General features: G+C 35.3%; 1 protein-coding gene across 11 annotated transcripts in view; it reads left to right on the forward strand.

Annotated features, from left to right (window-relative positions):
- The window catches only part of LOC110991400 (protein muscleblind), a 158,907-nt gene that overhangs the window by 99,529 nt on the left and 40,671 nt on the right, over nt 1-18,707 (forward strand). For 3 of the 11 annotated variants that reach the window (XM_045631647.1, XM_045631652.1, XM_045631651.1), the window contains exons 1-2: nt 5,068-5,297; nt 12,518-13,080. In XM_045631647.1, coding sequence (XP_045487603.1) covers nt 12,892-13,080 — 189 coding nt within the window. In that variant the 5' untranslated portion in view covers nt 5,068-5,297; nt 12,518-12,891. Of the gene's footprint in view, nt 1-5,067; nt 5,298-5,322; nt 5,486-12,517; nt 13,081-18,707 lie in introns of those variants that run through there. The other 8 variants (XM_045631654.1, XM_045631653.1, XM_045631657.1 and 5 more) reach the window with 5 other exon arrangements.

Consider the following 18,707-nt stretch of genomic DNA (forward strand, 5'->3'; position numbering starts at 1 on the left):
GAGATAGTCCTCGGACTTGCGACGCTTTTACAATTTATGTTTGAAATAAATGGGTAGGTTTTTTATCTATAGTGTTTTGTACATACTTTATTATGACAGCACATAAATAATTCTAGACTTGAAAAGCGAAATCTAAAAGCCAAAAGTCGAAGGAATAAAAATTCTTATTCTTATCGAAGTGTAACTATCAGGTTAAGTATACTAAAAGAAAATGCAATAAATAAATCACAAGCGGTGCCTTCGTGCTCTCAGCTTGTGTAAGCCAATTACTGCGATGCGCTTCAAGGAAGCAAAGCAGTTTCTAAATTCTTCGTATATTTAATTTCAGCTTAATTGCCGTATAAATTCATAAACGAGATTTAGTTGCCAACCTAATAAGTAGCATTTCTTATTTTAACAATGTATAGTCATAGCTTGTATAGCCTTATTATAATTTAAGTTCGTACTAGCACAAATGTATTGCTTCAATATTGTTTAATAATTCCGGTGATTACTATAGTTGTGCATACCCGTTTCATATGTAGACAGACCAATATTCAACTTACATATATAACAGACAATACCAAAATATTCTAAGCTTTAAGAGGTAAATGTAATCTTGTATCAGTCTAATCTTTATATAAAAGGCAACAAAGGCATTGTTATAAAATAACAAAACTCCCATAAACATTAATACTTAAGTTGGTTATCTGATTTTCATAATGATATCCGACTCAAGAATATCGAGGGCATCGAGAATAGGAATTCATTTGTTAAAACTTCAACAGTAATGAATGATACAGGAAGCTCGGCGCGTGCGTAATGAAGTGTAGCGAAGATGAGTTGCGTGGGCGATCCCTACCCGTGTTTATTCGACAGTCGTCTATTTAAACTAGAGTAAGATGCTGATTTGTCAATGAAACAAAGCTCAATATATAACCACCTACGAATTGCGTAGTAAGAATTTATAATACAGAAATTCGATAAAGAATTAAAACTTATGTAGGTATTACAAGAAGCGTAACAAATCCCAAACTTAAATGTCGTATGCCACGCCCTGATGTTTATACAATAAAAGAACTAAAATAAAAAGACGAGAAATAATTTAGTAATATTTTGATTTTCATTGTCTGTCGTCTAAATGACATATTTACATATTCATTTGGAAGAGTAAATGTTAAATATCTAAAACACATGACATGAGATTTAGCTAATTCCGATACCGTCGCAGTTCATAGTGAAGAACGATCACCACTATTGGTGTGCGTGAACTCAACGTGATTGGTTAATATTTTTTAATGTGTGAGTAGGTACTGTGTATGTGTGGATTTCATGTGGGAAGAAGCGATGCATTTTTTGTCTTAAGACGGTCATTGAACTCCGTCGTCTCGAGGCCGCCAAATTCGCAAACGATCCGAGTCAGTACAGTTAATTGCATTTTTTGCTCCTACATACAGTCACGATTGCTATTTGACGTTTTGGCAACTTTAACAATTTTGACAAGAGAGTAACACTTAGAATGATATACTGATCCGATGGGCATCTTAATGCGGTGCTACCCACGCACAGGGTATGATTTAAAGGGCCTGCTCACTCCATAAATAGCCAGGAATTTGTTCAAGCCAGAAAATACTTTTTAATGAATAATAGGAAAAATAGGAACGATTTCGTTTCTCGTTCTAGACCTATTCCAAGCCACTCACGTGCTGTCACACAAGAGATTATAGATTTCATAACATGAATAAAAGGATATAATATTAAATCTTTCGGTATGGTATTAGAATGTGGAGTGAGCTGCGTGTTTGTTGGCACGCAATGCGAGCATGCGGCCAATATTGACAAGCCAGCACATCTGTCGGCAGTTAGGCATCGAGTGCCGGCTACAGCACCTGTATACGCAAAACAGCTATATTTTTAGCTACTCCAAAATAAGTTTCATAATTTCTCGGTAAACTAAAATTACCTACTGAAAAAATAAAAGTTAGCCAAATTTTTATAGAATCTTATCAAACTCGTATGCGTATGACAAGTCGAAGTTTAGAAAAAGGGAGAAAAATATTAATTAAAAATAACTGTTACAACCTGATTCTTGTTAAACAGTCGGAAACTAATCGGGCTTAATTCCTTTTCTTAGCTAATGCATATTAATTAAAATATCTCATTTTAAATTATTTAATAGAGAATTGTCAATGATTTAACTAATAATAATTGATAACCACTAGAAAAAAGATCAGAAAATATAGGACAATGTTATACCAGTCATAATTAGGTGTTTCTGTGTAAAAGTCACGCCGCCATTTTAGTTACTATAAATATAACTTCTTATTTAACAGCGTGTTTATATAAAAGCATTTTGCTCTCCAGATATTTCATATAATCTTTTTCTTCGTGTTATAGAATGAATCCATGTATATAATAGACAAGAGAGCCTGTTTGCGGGAAGCTTAGCGAATAGCGACTTAATAACGTTGACTAGTGAACATTAATGTCCATAAAGAGTTAAGAGCTACTTGCTTTAAGGGACGAAAGCTGGAGTGGCTTAAGAAAACTTTTTTTTAAAGGCAGTACAAAAGCGAGCTTTGAACTATGTTCACTGGGTATTAAAACTCTGATAGAATAATTATGTCATCGTCTCCTTTTTAATCTTGATAATCCTTATGCTAATTTCTTTATAAAGGCTACTTTTTTGTGATTCAATTGTTTATGGTTAATTTAGGATCTATATTTGAAATGTGATAATAATAGCATTCCGTGCAAAGAGTTTTAATGTTTGAAACATTCGAAGGAGGTTTTCGTCTCGATTAGTATTTGTTGTTTAAAAATAAAAATGTAATTACAAAGATGTTATGCTATTAATGTTGTTTTATGTGTGAATAACACATATATAAAACCAAGTTAGACAAGACGTTTAGTTTTGAGCTCTGAACGTAATGTTATTATTTATAACTTGCTAGAAACTAACAATTTCGGCCCCAATATATTCTTAGTATTAACTTATCTTTAGTGCAATTTGCAGTTGAAATTTTGTTTTATAATTCGCTATCGTAGTCTAACTTTTTTATATATCTCTACTTAAAACTGTGTGGTTGAACTCACACAATAAAAATCTAAAAATATGTCTAAATTATTTCTGTTACGCTCCACAGCACATTTCACAAAAACTTAACAATATCGTGATTGGAGCCTGCATCCGCTTTGGTGCATTTTATTTAAACGCTTTATTAATTAGAAAACAGAGTTAAACCTTAAACTATTATACACAGATATAAGAATCTGAAATTTATGTTATATATTACTACAATTAAAAAAATTAAATAGTATTTTAAAAGAATGGAACCCAATACATAATCAACAATATAATAAAAAAATCAGTAGCGCTGCAACCTTTGTTTTAGCTCTGGGCTTCAGATTTCTGTATCTTTTTCATGATCCTTTACCTTATATCTTTTGTAACTGTTTTTTTATTTTTGTTATGTGTGTTTTTGTATAATGCGACAAAGGATAAATTAATAATTGTGAGCTAATATACAAGTAAGTGATCAGTAACTGACACACGTCGTCAAATTTTCTTAAGGTCCGGTTTCCTCTCGATGTTTTCCTTCACCTTTCCCGAGAATGTTAAACGCGTACATAAAAAAAAGACACATGGTGCACCGCCGGGGATCAAAGCTACGACCTCAGGGATGAGGTCGCTGAAACCACTAAGCCAATATTGCTCTTACCTATAAGCTATAAATTATTTATTTCCCCTAGCTTCTTAAAATTTGCACCGAACTAATCTTTTAGTTGCTGGCAAGGCTGAAATAATTTTGATTGATTTATTTTATCTTTAGATAAGTTATTGTGTATTAGAAAAATCTCGTATGAATATTAAGGAACTTCTTACGGTAAGAATTCTATAACTTAGATTTGTTTTTTTAGATCAGGGACAATATTTCTCTTGTAATGAACTCGTGTCTTGCCAGGTCTAATAAAGTCCTCGTTTGTTATTCTGTTTGTGCAGACCTGCTATCATAGATTGTTTCGGGAAAATGTCGCGAAGAAAATTGTTTGCATTTTCCCTTCTCTAAATGTATGTGTGTCGAATAAAATACGTTCTGCCTACAAAGGTGCCGTTGGAATTTCTATTAAGAAAAATAAGCTGGAATTGTGAGACTATGGGCTGTGTAGCAAATAACACTTCGATATTAAGCCTATAATTGCTAACTAGATTAATACTTAAAACGGTCAAATTTTCTTGGATACTTAATGCGTGAATTATTTTTTTTTAAATTTTCGACTTAGGTAGTCGTTACTTTCTGGTTATAAAGATTATCCGCGAAGTGGGGAATCAAAATTCTGTTCCTGTTTCCAATGTAGTGCATATTGCATAGTGGTCGTGCGGGACAGGTCACGCGCAGGCCGCAAACCCGTTCCTTAGCGCACTTTCACCGGTCTCTCGCTCCCGCGCCGGCGCCGCTCTATATCTGTCTCACTCGCACACATCGGCTGCGCCCTTCATATTGCCGATTGCACACCCTAAACAAGTCGCAATGTATCGAAGCGATCGATAACTTACCCTATTATAATTCGCATAAATTTGAAATGAGTTCTTGTAAATATAAATCGATAGTATTGTAATAAGAATTAATAATTTGGTTGACGTACACTTTGTGTAGGTTAACATTTTTAACTTTATCCAATACTATGGCTTGCAATAAAAGTACATTGGCTGTCTAAAGTCGACACAATCGCGGGGCGGAAGTGTGGCAGTGGCGAAAAGCTCGCGACTGCATGAGGAGAAAGGAAGCGGCCACCGGGCGCCTTGATAAGGGCCTCTTGTTTCGTGTCAAGCCAAAACGTATTTACCCTTTAATAATACATATATATTATTAATTATGACAAAAAAATTAATTTCAACGATGTTTGAAAGTAATATCATAAAATAGCGAATTGCATCGTGTTGGTATTGTATAAATGATTGCAAACTGATAGAAATAATCAGTTTTATGAAATCGGTCACTTTAGGGGGGTGCGGCAGGCGGCAGGGGTGCGGGTGGCAGGGCGGTTCGGGTCGCGGGGTGCGGGGTGCGCGCGCAGGGCGCCCCGCGCCGCGTTATTCGGCCGTCAGTCGCCCGCCGACTCCGCTTTAGCTTGTGTGACTCGCGCCGCTCCGTACACTGCACTCGTGCCCCGATCACGACGCGCGCCACCCCGCCGTGGCGAACGCGACTTCTAAGCTACCGGCGAATCGTTTGTCTTAACTTTGTGTGACTTGCTATGATTTGACTCTCGGACGTTAAGAAAACTCCCTTACCCGGCTTGTTTATCCCCATCATGTAAGTGAATCATTTTTATCTGATAATAGATCGAATTCGGAACTCGCGAAGTGTTCGTGAAAGTTTGTGAATATAGTGAGGTTTATCGTGATTTTTATTATTCGTGTCTACGTTCAGTGTGATTTAGGAAATATATATAATGGACGATTTCCGAAATTCGATAAATTAAATAGCCTTGAACGGTTCCGGTAAGGACTTAATAATGTCTCGCATGAGAGCTTTTGCAATTTAGACTTGTTCCGTGCAAGTCCACGAGCGACGCTCGCGCTTGCAGGAGGCCGAGGGCACAAAGTTAAAAGCTTTCATCGATATTGCCAATAACGTAAAAGTTCGCCAAGTCGAAATACGTTTACTAATCGGGCTAATCTCATAATGCTTCGTACTTCATAGACATATTTTCATCTAACTTTTGACTTCGTACCTATATTACTAGTTTATTCTTCAAAGAAATTATATTTGTTTTGCAATCCTTTACATAATCCAATTGCCGCAAATCTTGAGCACTACCATACTACCTGGCGCTTATCGTAAGATAACTTACGTCTAATCTATATAAATTTCCAGATTTTAAAATCCCTTTACTTTTCTACTAGTGCTCTGCTTAATTCTTGAGAATATCGGATTTCAAAAAATAAGTCGTAACTTATGCCTTACGCCGTGCAATTTCTGTTTCATATTTTCACAACGATCACAATTTTCACATTTCAATTCACTTCTCACGATTTAAAATCGAATAAAACAAGCATGTGTTAATTTTTAAAATCTCTTTGCTCGAGAGTCCACAATGGTTCGTTCATAAGGGAACAGCTGCCTTTGAAACTGGCTACCTGCTCAACAATACGTCATTGAAGGGCCCGGAATTATTAATCTAAATATTAACCAGAAACAAAAGAAGTTGTATATTTTGACTTTTTGGAAATAGCATTGTACTTTTAACAGTTAATCTCTTACTAGGAGAATTAATTACGTATTCAAAATCGTTTTGCGAAACATTGGTGTCGTCTACTGTACTACATTTAACGTCAGTAAAAGTATTTTTATTTTCCAAGTATGAATAATTTTTCTCCGAAATGAGCAGAATTTGTGATCAGTAAATTAAGTATTAAATTCATAAAAAGAAAATGAAACATTGGAATATCGGAAACGAATTACACAGTTGAATGAGAGCGTGAGTGGGTGGAAGCGATAAGTTATATTTTTGTTTAACACTTAAAACCCTATGAGTGACTAGAATTTTTAGTCTCACAGCCATTCAACCCTTTCATAGTTAAATAATTATATTATTATTATTATTTACTAATCCCCACTATGTGTTAGAAATTCTGTTTATGATACGTAATTTTAATTCATGATCCATAAAGTCTTGAATTCTGTAATAATAAAATATAAATATAAATATGAATGTAATGTAAAATGTAAAAAAAATATAAATATATTCATTTGATATTAATAAGAGGTATTTGTATAACATTTATACATTTTTCAAATTCGATTCAGTGATTGTAAATTGCATTGCCGCAAAATGTAGAGTTAACATCAATATTATCTTATCTTAAAAAACAAACCAACCAAACCTGTCCAATTTGCAGATTAAAACGATATTAATCATAGATAAAAAAGTTAATATCTGTAACAGTGGAATATTTTACGATTTCTCCACGAACGCAACTTGGTTTTCCTAATAAATACTCAAATAGACTATACTAGACGCTTATGCCTTCCTGGAAAACAACTCCAAACCGCAGCCAATAAATTCCAGTTTTCCTTATACCGTTTTTATCTTGTGCAGTCCCATGTAGTGTTTATTTTTACGTTTTGTCGATGCGATCAGTTTAATGTCCTCGCCAGCGGGCCGGGGCCCGATAAGACCTGCACATTAACGCAGCAGCGATAGCGCGAGTTGTAATTTGCACCTCGTAAATTTAAGCCGTCGCAAATTTTTCGCTTCTCCCGCTAATTACGAGTCTGCAGGCGTCCCCGAAGGCTTAATGCACCTAGTACATGTCCCGAATGCCAGAGTAGGACTTCTCTGCACACGTTAACAATGGCCTTTGTTTTGACTACCGGAACTGACCTACGTGCTCAGCTAATCATTTCGATTCGCTGTGTTTGCCCAGATTGTTCCGAAATTGCTCTATGTAAGACAATAATGAACAGAGAGTTTTTGCGCTTTATTTGTGCTCTTTTAATCAAACAAAAAGTCTTCACGTTTATTTTGGTTTCCGAATTGATATTTTATGGAACGAGTGGCGAGTAGCACGCTCTACTAGGCGAGGTAGTACTGCAGAGAATAACAAATGTTAAATCGGTGACATCACTTGCGAGTCACATCACATCAAATCGAAACCTCTCATCTCAAATTTCAACCTTGCTGGATCCAAAATAAAAGCTATTTTCCGCTACCAGAACCAATCCACCAACGTTATTATAAACATGACTGAATTCGACAGAAATATCACATTTAAATATTGAATTTACCTCGTCGACTGCGTTACACTATATTATTCGTAATAGTGGTAATTATACACATGAAAATCGTGCTTCCAACGACACCAGTCATTTATCCTGTAAATTGTGTATCAATTTTTTTTTAAAGAAATTATTTACAATTTGACACAAAAGTACGACCCAGAACTTAAAAATAAAATTTCTTTAAAACATGTACATAATAATATAAATTATGTACCTTTTTATTAAAGTAATAATAGTAAATGAGACCAAGAAAATATTTAATAAATAATTTTATACTGTCGACGACAAAATGTACATTTTGTAATAGGGAAATAAACTGTATTTTATCTAGAAGCTAAAGAAATAATCTTGTTAATTATTTATTTAAATAGTTAGTTTACAAGATCATTTCGCTCTATTAAAAAATAAATCTTCCACTTCAGTCATTTTGTTTTATCTAAATAAAAGCTTATTAAAACCAATATTTTACCCAAATTCACTTAGAAGTATGTAAATCATTAGATGAAAAAATGTAGAGACACCAGACTGTCCGATAAGAACATTAATCAACTCAAGAAAACGACTTTAATAACCTAAAACGAACAACTTTTGTACAGAAACATTGATTTAATCTAATAATTAATTACAGCTATTAGAATTTAGGAGGCACTTTGTTGGCGAATAAACAGCTACATTGTAAATCTTCAAAGTTACTTCAACAATGAGACGGATGCGAATTATCCTCAAATTTTAATTTCTTTTAAGAAAAAGCGTTCTATTTTTATATAAATATACTTGTTTCGTCAAGTTCTCTTTGCAAATCCCCATAGGCATACCGTATAAAATCGAACTTTTTACGATCAAGCATAAAAATCTTAATACATTTTCCGCTAACTACGCACTATAAGCCAAACGCTTATGACATGATATTTTACTTTTTCCTAAGACTGTAATGGAACTATGTTTAGTATTGCGATTAATACGAAAAAAGACTAACTTCATAGATAGTGTCAACAAAGCATTGTGAGAGTCTTCATACAAATATTTTAGATTCACCTATCAAACAGTAGGTTTATTCCATTATTGTTAGTTATTCAATGCAGTAGAAGTTCTACGGAATGATTAACAATAAAGGTTATAATAATATCATATACCAGACAATGATCAATTTCAAACCAATGTATATCTGATCAGCGTTGCATGAAGTTATTGAGTTTTTACAATTATACATAGAATCTACGCACGTTTTAATAATTTGAATAAGGAATTTTATTAATATTACAAATAATTTGTGACGTCACAGGCTTCAGAAATACAGTTTTTACTTCATCAGGATACATGTTTTGATGATTTATTCACAACTAGCGACCCGCCCCGGCTTGGCACGGGTGCAATGCTGATACTACATACACTACAGAAAATCTGTGAACGTTGTATATAAAAATGTGGGTTATCCCTAAGAGATAGACATATACCATCACGGACTTTTCTGTAGACCTTTTCCTTCCTTTTCCTTCCTCTTGGATCACTCTATCTATTAAAAAAAACCGCATCAAAATCCGTTGCGTAGTTTCAAATATTTAAGCATACAAAGGGACATAGGGAGAGAAAGCGACTTTGTTTTATACAATGTAGTGATTATTGTAACAATAATCAACATAATTATTGTTGATTGATTGTCAAAGTGTAATCTGGCTAATACACAAAGCTAATGGAACATTTGAAAACTGCATTTAGGTTCGTTTTCTTTGCTTTTGGTATTTATTCGTCGAGTTTACTGAGGCGGAGCGTAAAACCCAAGGTCACCTTCTGCCTGTCAACCCATTTTCCGCTTTATTTACTGGCTGGCCTTGCAACCGAAGTTTTTATCTTTTGGACTACGCAATGCTCCATTTGACAATAGCCATTTCCAGTCTGATAAGAGTTCGAGATAACAAAGGGACTGAATATTTTTTTAAATTAAGATTATAATTACTTCTGGCACGAAATAGGTTAACTATTTTTTATATATTTTAAACCTAAAATAGATTCGTCCTTTGTTATAAATATCAATACGTCACATGATTTTTAAACACCTAATAACGTAGGCATATATGCATATATTGTTTTTAAAGAGTGTCGTATAGTTTTAAATTACCTTTAACTAGATACACTATGCGGTAATAACAATTCGTAAATAATAGAATATGAAATTAATTAGCATATATCTGTATTAGTCAAAAGCCCAAGGTTCTAAATGAGCAGAATTTTCCAAATTCCGTCTGCAAAAACTAACCTAGGTGTTCAGGCACCTCTCATTAGAATATACCAAAACAAACACTACTTATCCAGAGCTTGATATATTCGGTATTGGACTGATCAATTAAAAAATACATTAAGTGCTATCTGTTGCATTATCCGCATTGTTATTGAATATTTACAAGTAGGGTAAAATGGAATTATAAAAATTCAATATTTTTGGTAACATTTATGTTCAGCAAAATAATCAAGTAATTTAGAATATATCACTCGTAACATATACCTACTATATATGTATAAAGAATTAAATATGATGTCTTGAAGTTAATAAATAAATCCCGACATTTGATTTAACTTGATCCTTACAAAAAATAAATCGAGCCTCTTCAAGTTTATTACAAGTTTTCAAATTTCGAATAACATATATTCAAAACAATTAAGTGCGCATAAGTGATAATGCAATGCATTAATATAATTATTATGCTAAACAAACTGCATCGAATGAATCATTGTCTTAAAGAACTCATTTTACTTAACCTTAACCTAAATTATTGTTGCACTAATTCTTTCGATTTCAATATTAAAAGACCTTCATATTCGATACATTCTCTTTTTTGTATTGATTACAGTTTACTATTGTACCACGTATAATGTACTTACGTATAATAGATATTAAGATAGCTACTTTTACTAAATGCAATTGTTCGTTATTTTCTAAAATCAATAAATACAAAATCATAATAATACATATATTTGACAAAAAAGAAATTTCGCATATAATAAAAACTATGTATCCCATAAATACACAATGTGCCATGCCAGTTTATAAACTAAACAGCTAATCAAAATATAATCAATTATTTCTAGTCTGAATTCATTAAGACAAAGGTATTTAAGTCATAAATATATATGGGAACAATTATGTTATCCAATATATTATGTCGCGTTAAATTCAATCACAAGGTAATAGTGGAATGTGTGATATTCATTCATTTGACTATGTGTCTTTCTTTGAGTGAGCTCAATTGTCCTTAATGTACTTGTTCAGACCTAACAATAATTTATTTCAAATATTATTCTTGATTCTTATCTGTTTCGAGCTTAGAGGTGAGATCGTCCTCACATATGGGAGACCCAGGTTAAATTCCCGGTCTATACGAAGAATACGACAAGCAAATATTCCTTTAACTTCTATTTTGCACTCTTCCGCATCTTTTCTATTAAGAATTCATGATAAATGCCACGATAGGGACTAGATCGAATTTTCATGCACAAAGGAATCGGGCACGACTGTTTTTTCTCCCCCTTCCCACCCTAACGCCCGACCGCTCTCACGAGATTCTTATTTAGATTCGCTTCCGTCTGATTGCTCTTCGTAATCTTTTCACAACATTATTGAATGTCTTTCCGTGCGTGTCGCACCGAAGAAACTACAAGGACACCGGCCGGCGCCCGATGATCACGACCATACTCTATCCTTGTTTAGTTGGCAAAATTAAATTCATCATTCGCCTTTACCGCTATTTCCATGCATCTTTTGAATGCAAATCTAGAAATACGGTAGGTTGCGTCAGAACCTTTAGAGTTACTAGCATCTGATGTTGTCTATGTGTGGGCTGTGAGTGCACAAAATGAATGTCTGGCATAATATGACATGAGTAAGTGAAGGTGATTCACAAACGAAACAGGCATGAGCATTAATAACGTTCTCATCGCGCCCGACAGCCACAAAAACACTTTTAAATGTATTTTTAAAGAATATTTTTAGTTGATTTTCAAGTGGAAACATGCTGTCAGTTGTCGTGTTACCGTTGCATTTACATCAAAAATAAAATTTGTAGATTATGCACGGCGGTGGATGCGTGGACGCACACCGGTGCTATTTTCAACTGGGTTATGCTTTAAATAGCACATTACGATAGGATTTGGTTTCACAAGTTTTTCCCTGTTCTCGGCCTCAGGGCGTTTCGGCTGGCAGCGCCCACACAAAGAATGTTTCCACGGCTTAACACCTAACACTCATTTTTATTGAGCAACGTGTTTATGCTACTCATTTTAGTGACACACTTTGGCGGATTTGTGTGTTTTATGTGGCAGTTAGTTTCGAGTAGAGTTTGTATTTATATTAGTCTAGAGGATGTTATTATTGGTGCGACACCTGTCCGCAACGTGCGCACTACTCACCTGTCGTCAGCTGTGTCCTAACCGTATAACACAAATCATATTTGTATGTCCCTGTTTCAGAAAGCAGTAATTAATTACTACTGGACTTATAACTCAGACAAAGACTATTTGACTCAGGGATAAAATTATCTATAAGCTTCAAAGTTGTCGTGTCGGACTATTATAATATGTTTTCACTAAAGCTATTGTAAAAAGTTAGTTTAATTTTTATATAAGATACTAATATGCATTTTTGATTTCCTTTGTGGTCAAGCCGCAAGGTAAGTCATACCATATAACCCGGTAGCCGCTTATGCTTGGCTCCGGGGCGTTTGCCCGGAGAATAACAGTGTGTTTGTTTTTCGCAGAGTTGAGCCCGCAACGCACCGCCTTCCGCTTGCCCCGCGCCCCGCGCCCCGCTGCCAGACATACCCTCACCGGCCGCTGCCATGCTAGCGCACCGCGCACCGCTCGCCCTCAACTAAACAATCGTCAACATCGATACGAACGCGTGTGATAATTTAATACTCGCCTAATTAAGCTTGCAACTTCGGTGTCTTTCTAACGTAATTGTTATTAATATTTGTAAATATCGACGGTGTAAATCGTCGTGAGTGTCATCATCTGTGATCCTTGCCGCGGAAAAGTGTATCTGGAGCGCGCGGGCGCGCTCGCTGTCTGCCGCCTATGCGCCGCACCCGATCAGCGTAACGTGTATTATCCCCTGAGGCAACCGACAACGATGGCCACCATGGTGAACATGAACAGCCTCCTGAACGGAAAAGACTCTCGTTGGCTTCAGCTCGAAGTGTGCCGCGAGTTCCAAAGAAATAAATGTTCTCGGCCCGATAACGAGTGCAAGTTTGCGCATCCCCCGACTACTGTGGAGGTCCAGAACGGAAGAGTCACCGCCTGCTACGACAGCATTAAGGTAAGTTTTTATAATGAAACTATATACATATAATTTTTGAACTCTACAAACTGCCGATCTGAGTTTTTTCAACAATTTTACATACGTATGGGGGAAACGTTATCGTAACATCAGATTGTGGGCTTTGAAGGTATTTACTTTTGGTTAGAGTAACCAAAAGTAAATTCAAATTTAAATCTTACATGTACATAAATAGACATTTAGCTTAGCCTGAGAAGTTTTATTATTTCCAGGAACATGCAACTTTGTAATACTAATTCTTGCGTACTCTTATATGCGATTTAAGTTTTATTTTAAACGCGTGTGTCACTAAAAGTACTTATTTTTTATTTATGGCCACATTTCGCCGATTATGGCAATATTTATTCTGCCGCCATTTCGTTAGCGACCTCAATTCCAAGGCTAGTCTGAAGTGACGTCAGCGTCCCAATGTGGCCGCCACCATTGTATGGGAATTGGCATCGGCCTAATGTAATGAACGGGACAATGACTCGGCGGCGCCTTGACTTGTTATACTTGTCTTATTAACACACTACAATCATACATACACCACATGTTTTGCGTTTATATGAAATCCCTACGAAATTAGCGTTCAAAGACATGATTTCACGCGAATACAGTCGAAAGGGACTCGATCTTACATGAGCTAATAGCGTTATCTCTAGTGAATGACGCGATAACATAGGTATTTCGGGGAATAAACGGAGCGATAAAAATTAGAGCTGCTATGTAAACACTCACCTCCGCTAATGCAAGGACTTATTTATCAAAGTTTCATTTATTCATTCGTTTACCATATCATAAAAAAATGTTCACGAATACGGTAATAAACAAAGCGTTCAGGGTATATCCGTAAAGTAAATGTTTTTAAAATTTAAGAATCGTGTAATAAAAAGGCAGTCTCGTCTCTTAATATTTCCCTTCTTATTTTCCTTTGATGCTCGGGTGAATAACGCGATCAAGAGATAAAGTCGCCGTGGGACTGCCGCCCCGCACAATCGCTCCCTCTCATGCGCGCGATCGCTCCTTCAATACAACGCAAGCCTTTAAAAATCACCTTTTACCGACACATTTGTATGCTATGACGCGTGGGCAACTGACATTATCAGTAGTCAGCAATGAAAATTGTCACCTTAACCTTTGCAATTGAACCCAACGCGTTGGAAGTCTGAGAGTTCTTAACATTTTACTGTAATCCTTTTTCATACACGAAAGCAAACTCCGCAAAAGCATCCGAGATACGTTTCAATAAAATATTTCTAGAAAACTTCACTTAAAATTTAGTTTCAAAACTGATAGAATCTCTCTGATACGTTTGAAGTTGAACGCCGTAATTCGCCTAGAGCAGAGACGTGTTTAGCCCGAGACGTTAAACAATGGGAGAATGGACTCGCATTGTGCTAGCTTTGTGCATCGTGGTATCACACGTCCCGTACAATGAGGAAGCCGATGCCACCATAGCCTTATCTTCCTTTTCAGACTCCGTTATATAGACCGCATTACGCTCTACCGCTATACCGCTCTTTGTGGTAATAAACATAGAGATTAAAATAATTTTTTTCACCCTAGTTAGATCAGTATATCGTTGGCTTATTACCTCTGTCTAGAATTCGTGAGTCTGTCGAGAGCTGCTCAAACAGTCGATGCCCGCATACATTCGTCGAGCAAAACGTCTCCAGTGATTAAGCCTTCAATTACGCAATATGACGAGGGGGTCATATTTGATTAGGCTACGTGTTATGTTGATTAAACCGGGCTTATTGCCATATACACTTTACCCCACCTACGCGAGCGATCTTCTGGCTGCGCACGACAGTGGAACCGGATTCGCAATGTTTGCTTTATAGGTTATACGACTAACGTCGGTCAACCGCTCGAAATATTCATGAGTCATTTAATATGGATTTATAAACGATGACAGTGATAAATGGGAATTAAAGCCACTCATTACGCAGGCATGGACTAGGTTTGATATGTTTGCAAAAGTTACTGACCCTTGTTATTTTGAGAAATGAGAGTTCTAAACCAACTTATACTTTTCGCATTACTGTGGTATTTTTTCATTCCTTTTAAATATAATGAAATGTTTGGTCATTAAGATGTGATCAGAATTACAAGTACACTATTTAGCTTACCTTTTGTGTGGGTGTTGACATTTATGCTGTGAAAGTTGACCTATGGATATTACACACCAACGCGATCTTGTCTGCTTCATAATATTAATGTATTTTTCAACTAGCCTTTACATAAATAAGTTAAAGGCGTATGAGATGTTATTATATTGTGTTTTGATTTTTAATGTCGAATATAAACGTTTAATAATCAGAATATTACAATAATTTAACTTTGCTTTAAATTTTTAGTTTTAAATTATATTAAAAATAAAACTTTAATTAAAAAGATAGTGGTATCATATCTATAGCAACCAGTAAATCCACCTTAGTTGGCCATGTATTGAGAAATACATTGTTAAGTCGCCCACTCATTCACTTTCATCACGCTGGGATATAATAGTAAACTGTTTCTAATTTTACCGATGACATACCTACTTAAAATCTCATTTGAATGAATATTAGTATGAATTTTGGATAGTTGTTAAATTGCCATGATAACTTAGTACTATCACAATTTCCTTTAAGTTTGTTTTTTGTTCTTTACGTAGGCATTTAATGTATAAAAGTTATAATTGAGATATATATATAACTCAATTATAACTATATATATATATATATATATATATATATATATATATATATATATATATATAAGATGTTAAAGGTATTAAAATTTAATATCCTAATCAATCATGACTTTTGTATTGAATTGTAATTCATGAACCATAAAGATGAGCTTTTAGTATTTTGTTTATTTTATTTATATTTTAGATTAAAATTGGTAATAGTATAATGCAGTATCACTTGTAATTTTATTTTTGTTGATTTGGTTATGAACTTCTTGCACTTTTGTCATTACTAGTGTTGGCTGAAAGAGATCACTTGTTAGCAATAAGGCCGCCCGTAGCATTTCTTGTTTGTTTTGTTTATAATGTTACGAAATTTAGATAAATAAAATATACGTACATTTTATATATCAAATTGTATTATGAACTGAAACTAATTAGTCATTAATTCCATACTTAACCACCATAAAATTATCTAACTTAGTTATCAAAAATCCCGGTTTCCTGTTGTTTATATTTCGTTTTCCTTCAAAGTATTACTGGCCGCCGCCTTTACGAAAGAAATAATTGGTACAACTTCCCGACGACTAAAAAGCTTTCGTCTCTGTTATGTCAGAGTGAAACTTACTTAAGTATTGCTTACAAATCGATAGCAAAGGCTCCATTCAGACCACTCGAATGTTTTAGAGGCCAGAGCTGAGTGCTTCGTTGCTTAACATTTGGAGCGTTTAAAAGCCAGTGATCTGGACTTGCGCTTTGTTTACGCTTAGTATTGGCGAACTTATGAACTGCCGAATCATCCAATGGTCACATGCGCCACAAGTCAAACGATTAACTTACTATGTCACGTACCGTGTGTTGTACTGATTTTAGGGGTATCAAAGGAGATGTTTATAATAAATTTTGTGTTTTGTGTGTGTGAAATAACCTTATTTTTAGACGCGGAAATATCTCTAAAGTGAGTCGAGTCTCACATACTCCTGTCGCTTTTGTTTTTTTTTTATAGAACAGGGGGCAAACGGGCAGGAGGCTCACCTGATGTTAAGTGACACCGCCGCCCATGGACACTCAGTTCCAGAGCGCTCGCGAGTGCGTTGCCGGCCTTTTAAGAATTGGTACGCTCTTTTCTTGAAGGACCCTTAGGGAGGTTGTAAGTGTTGCGAGGGATGTGTAAACGCAGTTCTCGAAATAGTTTTATATACCGAAGAAATTAGATCTGATATGTGTGAACATCCACACTGGCATAGTTCAGAAATCTTGAGCTGCATCTAACAACGTAAGCCATAGATACACGTAGTTGAGTAGACGCGTCTGAGACACCGAGCGTCATTCGAATAGCCTTTACGTGATTCAATATACGTATACACTGTCTATTCAGCCTCCGTTCACTTACCTCCTGCATGAAGACACATTATTAACGTCACGATTTGCCCGTTATTAAAAGTCATTAGAATGGTACACTCGAAGCGAAAAGGCAGATAAATTAGACTTACTTTATTATGCTCTGATTGCAATATAAATAATAATTAGGAAGCTCGCCGTTTAGAAACGTTCATTAATTTTGCGCAACAGACGTGGTTGGTGGCATGCCATCGTTTTTATTAGTTAAGAATCACTTAATCTGACCTGGATTGAATGGAGCGCGCTCCAAATAATTGCTGCATAAATTGTCGTGTTCAGTCTAATTGTTCCAGGTGTTGATTTCTTCGATTCCGTAACAAAGAAAAATTAATGAGTTTAATCAGTCGTGATTTATTTTTAAACTTTTTACTTATTAATAAACACATTTTCTAGTCGTAATTTAATAATTTAAACGTAGATTAAATAAAATTGTTTAATTTGGGCATTATTAATAAAGGTTAAAAAGCCTCTTATCGAAAATAATAAAGACTCGAAAATATGTCGGACTTTCATATCCGTTAAGTGTGGTGTCATGTTTCGTTCGATCTCTGATTTCGCCATTCGCCAATATTGCACTCGGCTGCTGTCGTGCACTCAATCTCCTGTGATCTCTCGATTACGACACCGTTATACCTACGGATACTTTAAGATACATATTATACAAGACATGTTTAGTCAGTTAATTAAACTTATCTCCCTCGTAAAGCGAAAACTACATCCCTTTTATGAAACGAGTCTTTATATGTTTTTATGTATGTATTAAAAAATGAGCTTTGATTTTGAAAATAGAACCTTAAATGTTCAATTTAAAATTCACTTAATTCCATTAATACCGCGTCGTAATCCACTTAGACATTTGCACTATCTAAAATTTTTGCCGAATGTTAACAGGCACCTCACACAATTTATACCGTCTAAAGACGTCAGTCTCTAAATTTAATCTTTCCACAGAGCAGAACGATGAAAAATACTGTCGTGGCGTGTCCATTAGGCAAAGTATATTTAGACTCGGGTTTATAAACTTTCATTCCACTTTCAGTTACTTTCACGACATGCCGATCTTTAAAGTTATCGCCACGCAGTATCTTCAGACATACAATGGAGTTATTCTCGATCTTAGTTGCCTCTCTCCTGTCTGAAAGTCCTAAATATAAAGTGAAGTCACCATCTATTTTGAACCTATTTTACTTCTATAACATAGATTTCTGTAGGATTGCCTCACATTGCCTTATGATTTGCAAACACTTCTTCCTTTTCATAGTTACATAGTACTATAAATTTACATTTATACATTTCAGTAAGCAATACGAATATCTTTGAAATATTTCTTTAATTTATGAATTACCTACTAATTCTTTAGTATTAGCAGGATACTGTTCCATTTTTAAATCTATTTTCACACAGTATTAGTCGATAAAAAATACCAGAAATCGTTCGTTGAGGGTGGCGTGCGGCGCATTCCTACATGCCGCGCATTTCCATCCGATATTGCGCCGCCATTATGCCCAGCTCCTCGGGTACCCGCTACCCACACCCCGCGCCCTTT

This window comes from Pieris rapae, chromosome 16 (genome assembly GCF_905147795.1).
Source record: "Pieris rapae chromosome 16, ilPieRapa1.1, whole genome shotgun sequence".
NCBI lineage: Eukaryota > Metazoa > Arthropoda > Insecta > Lepidoptera > Pieridae > Pieris > Pieris rapae.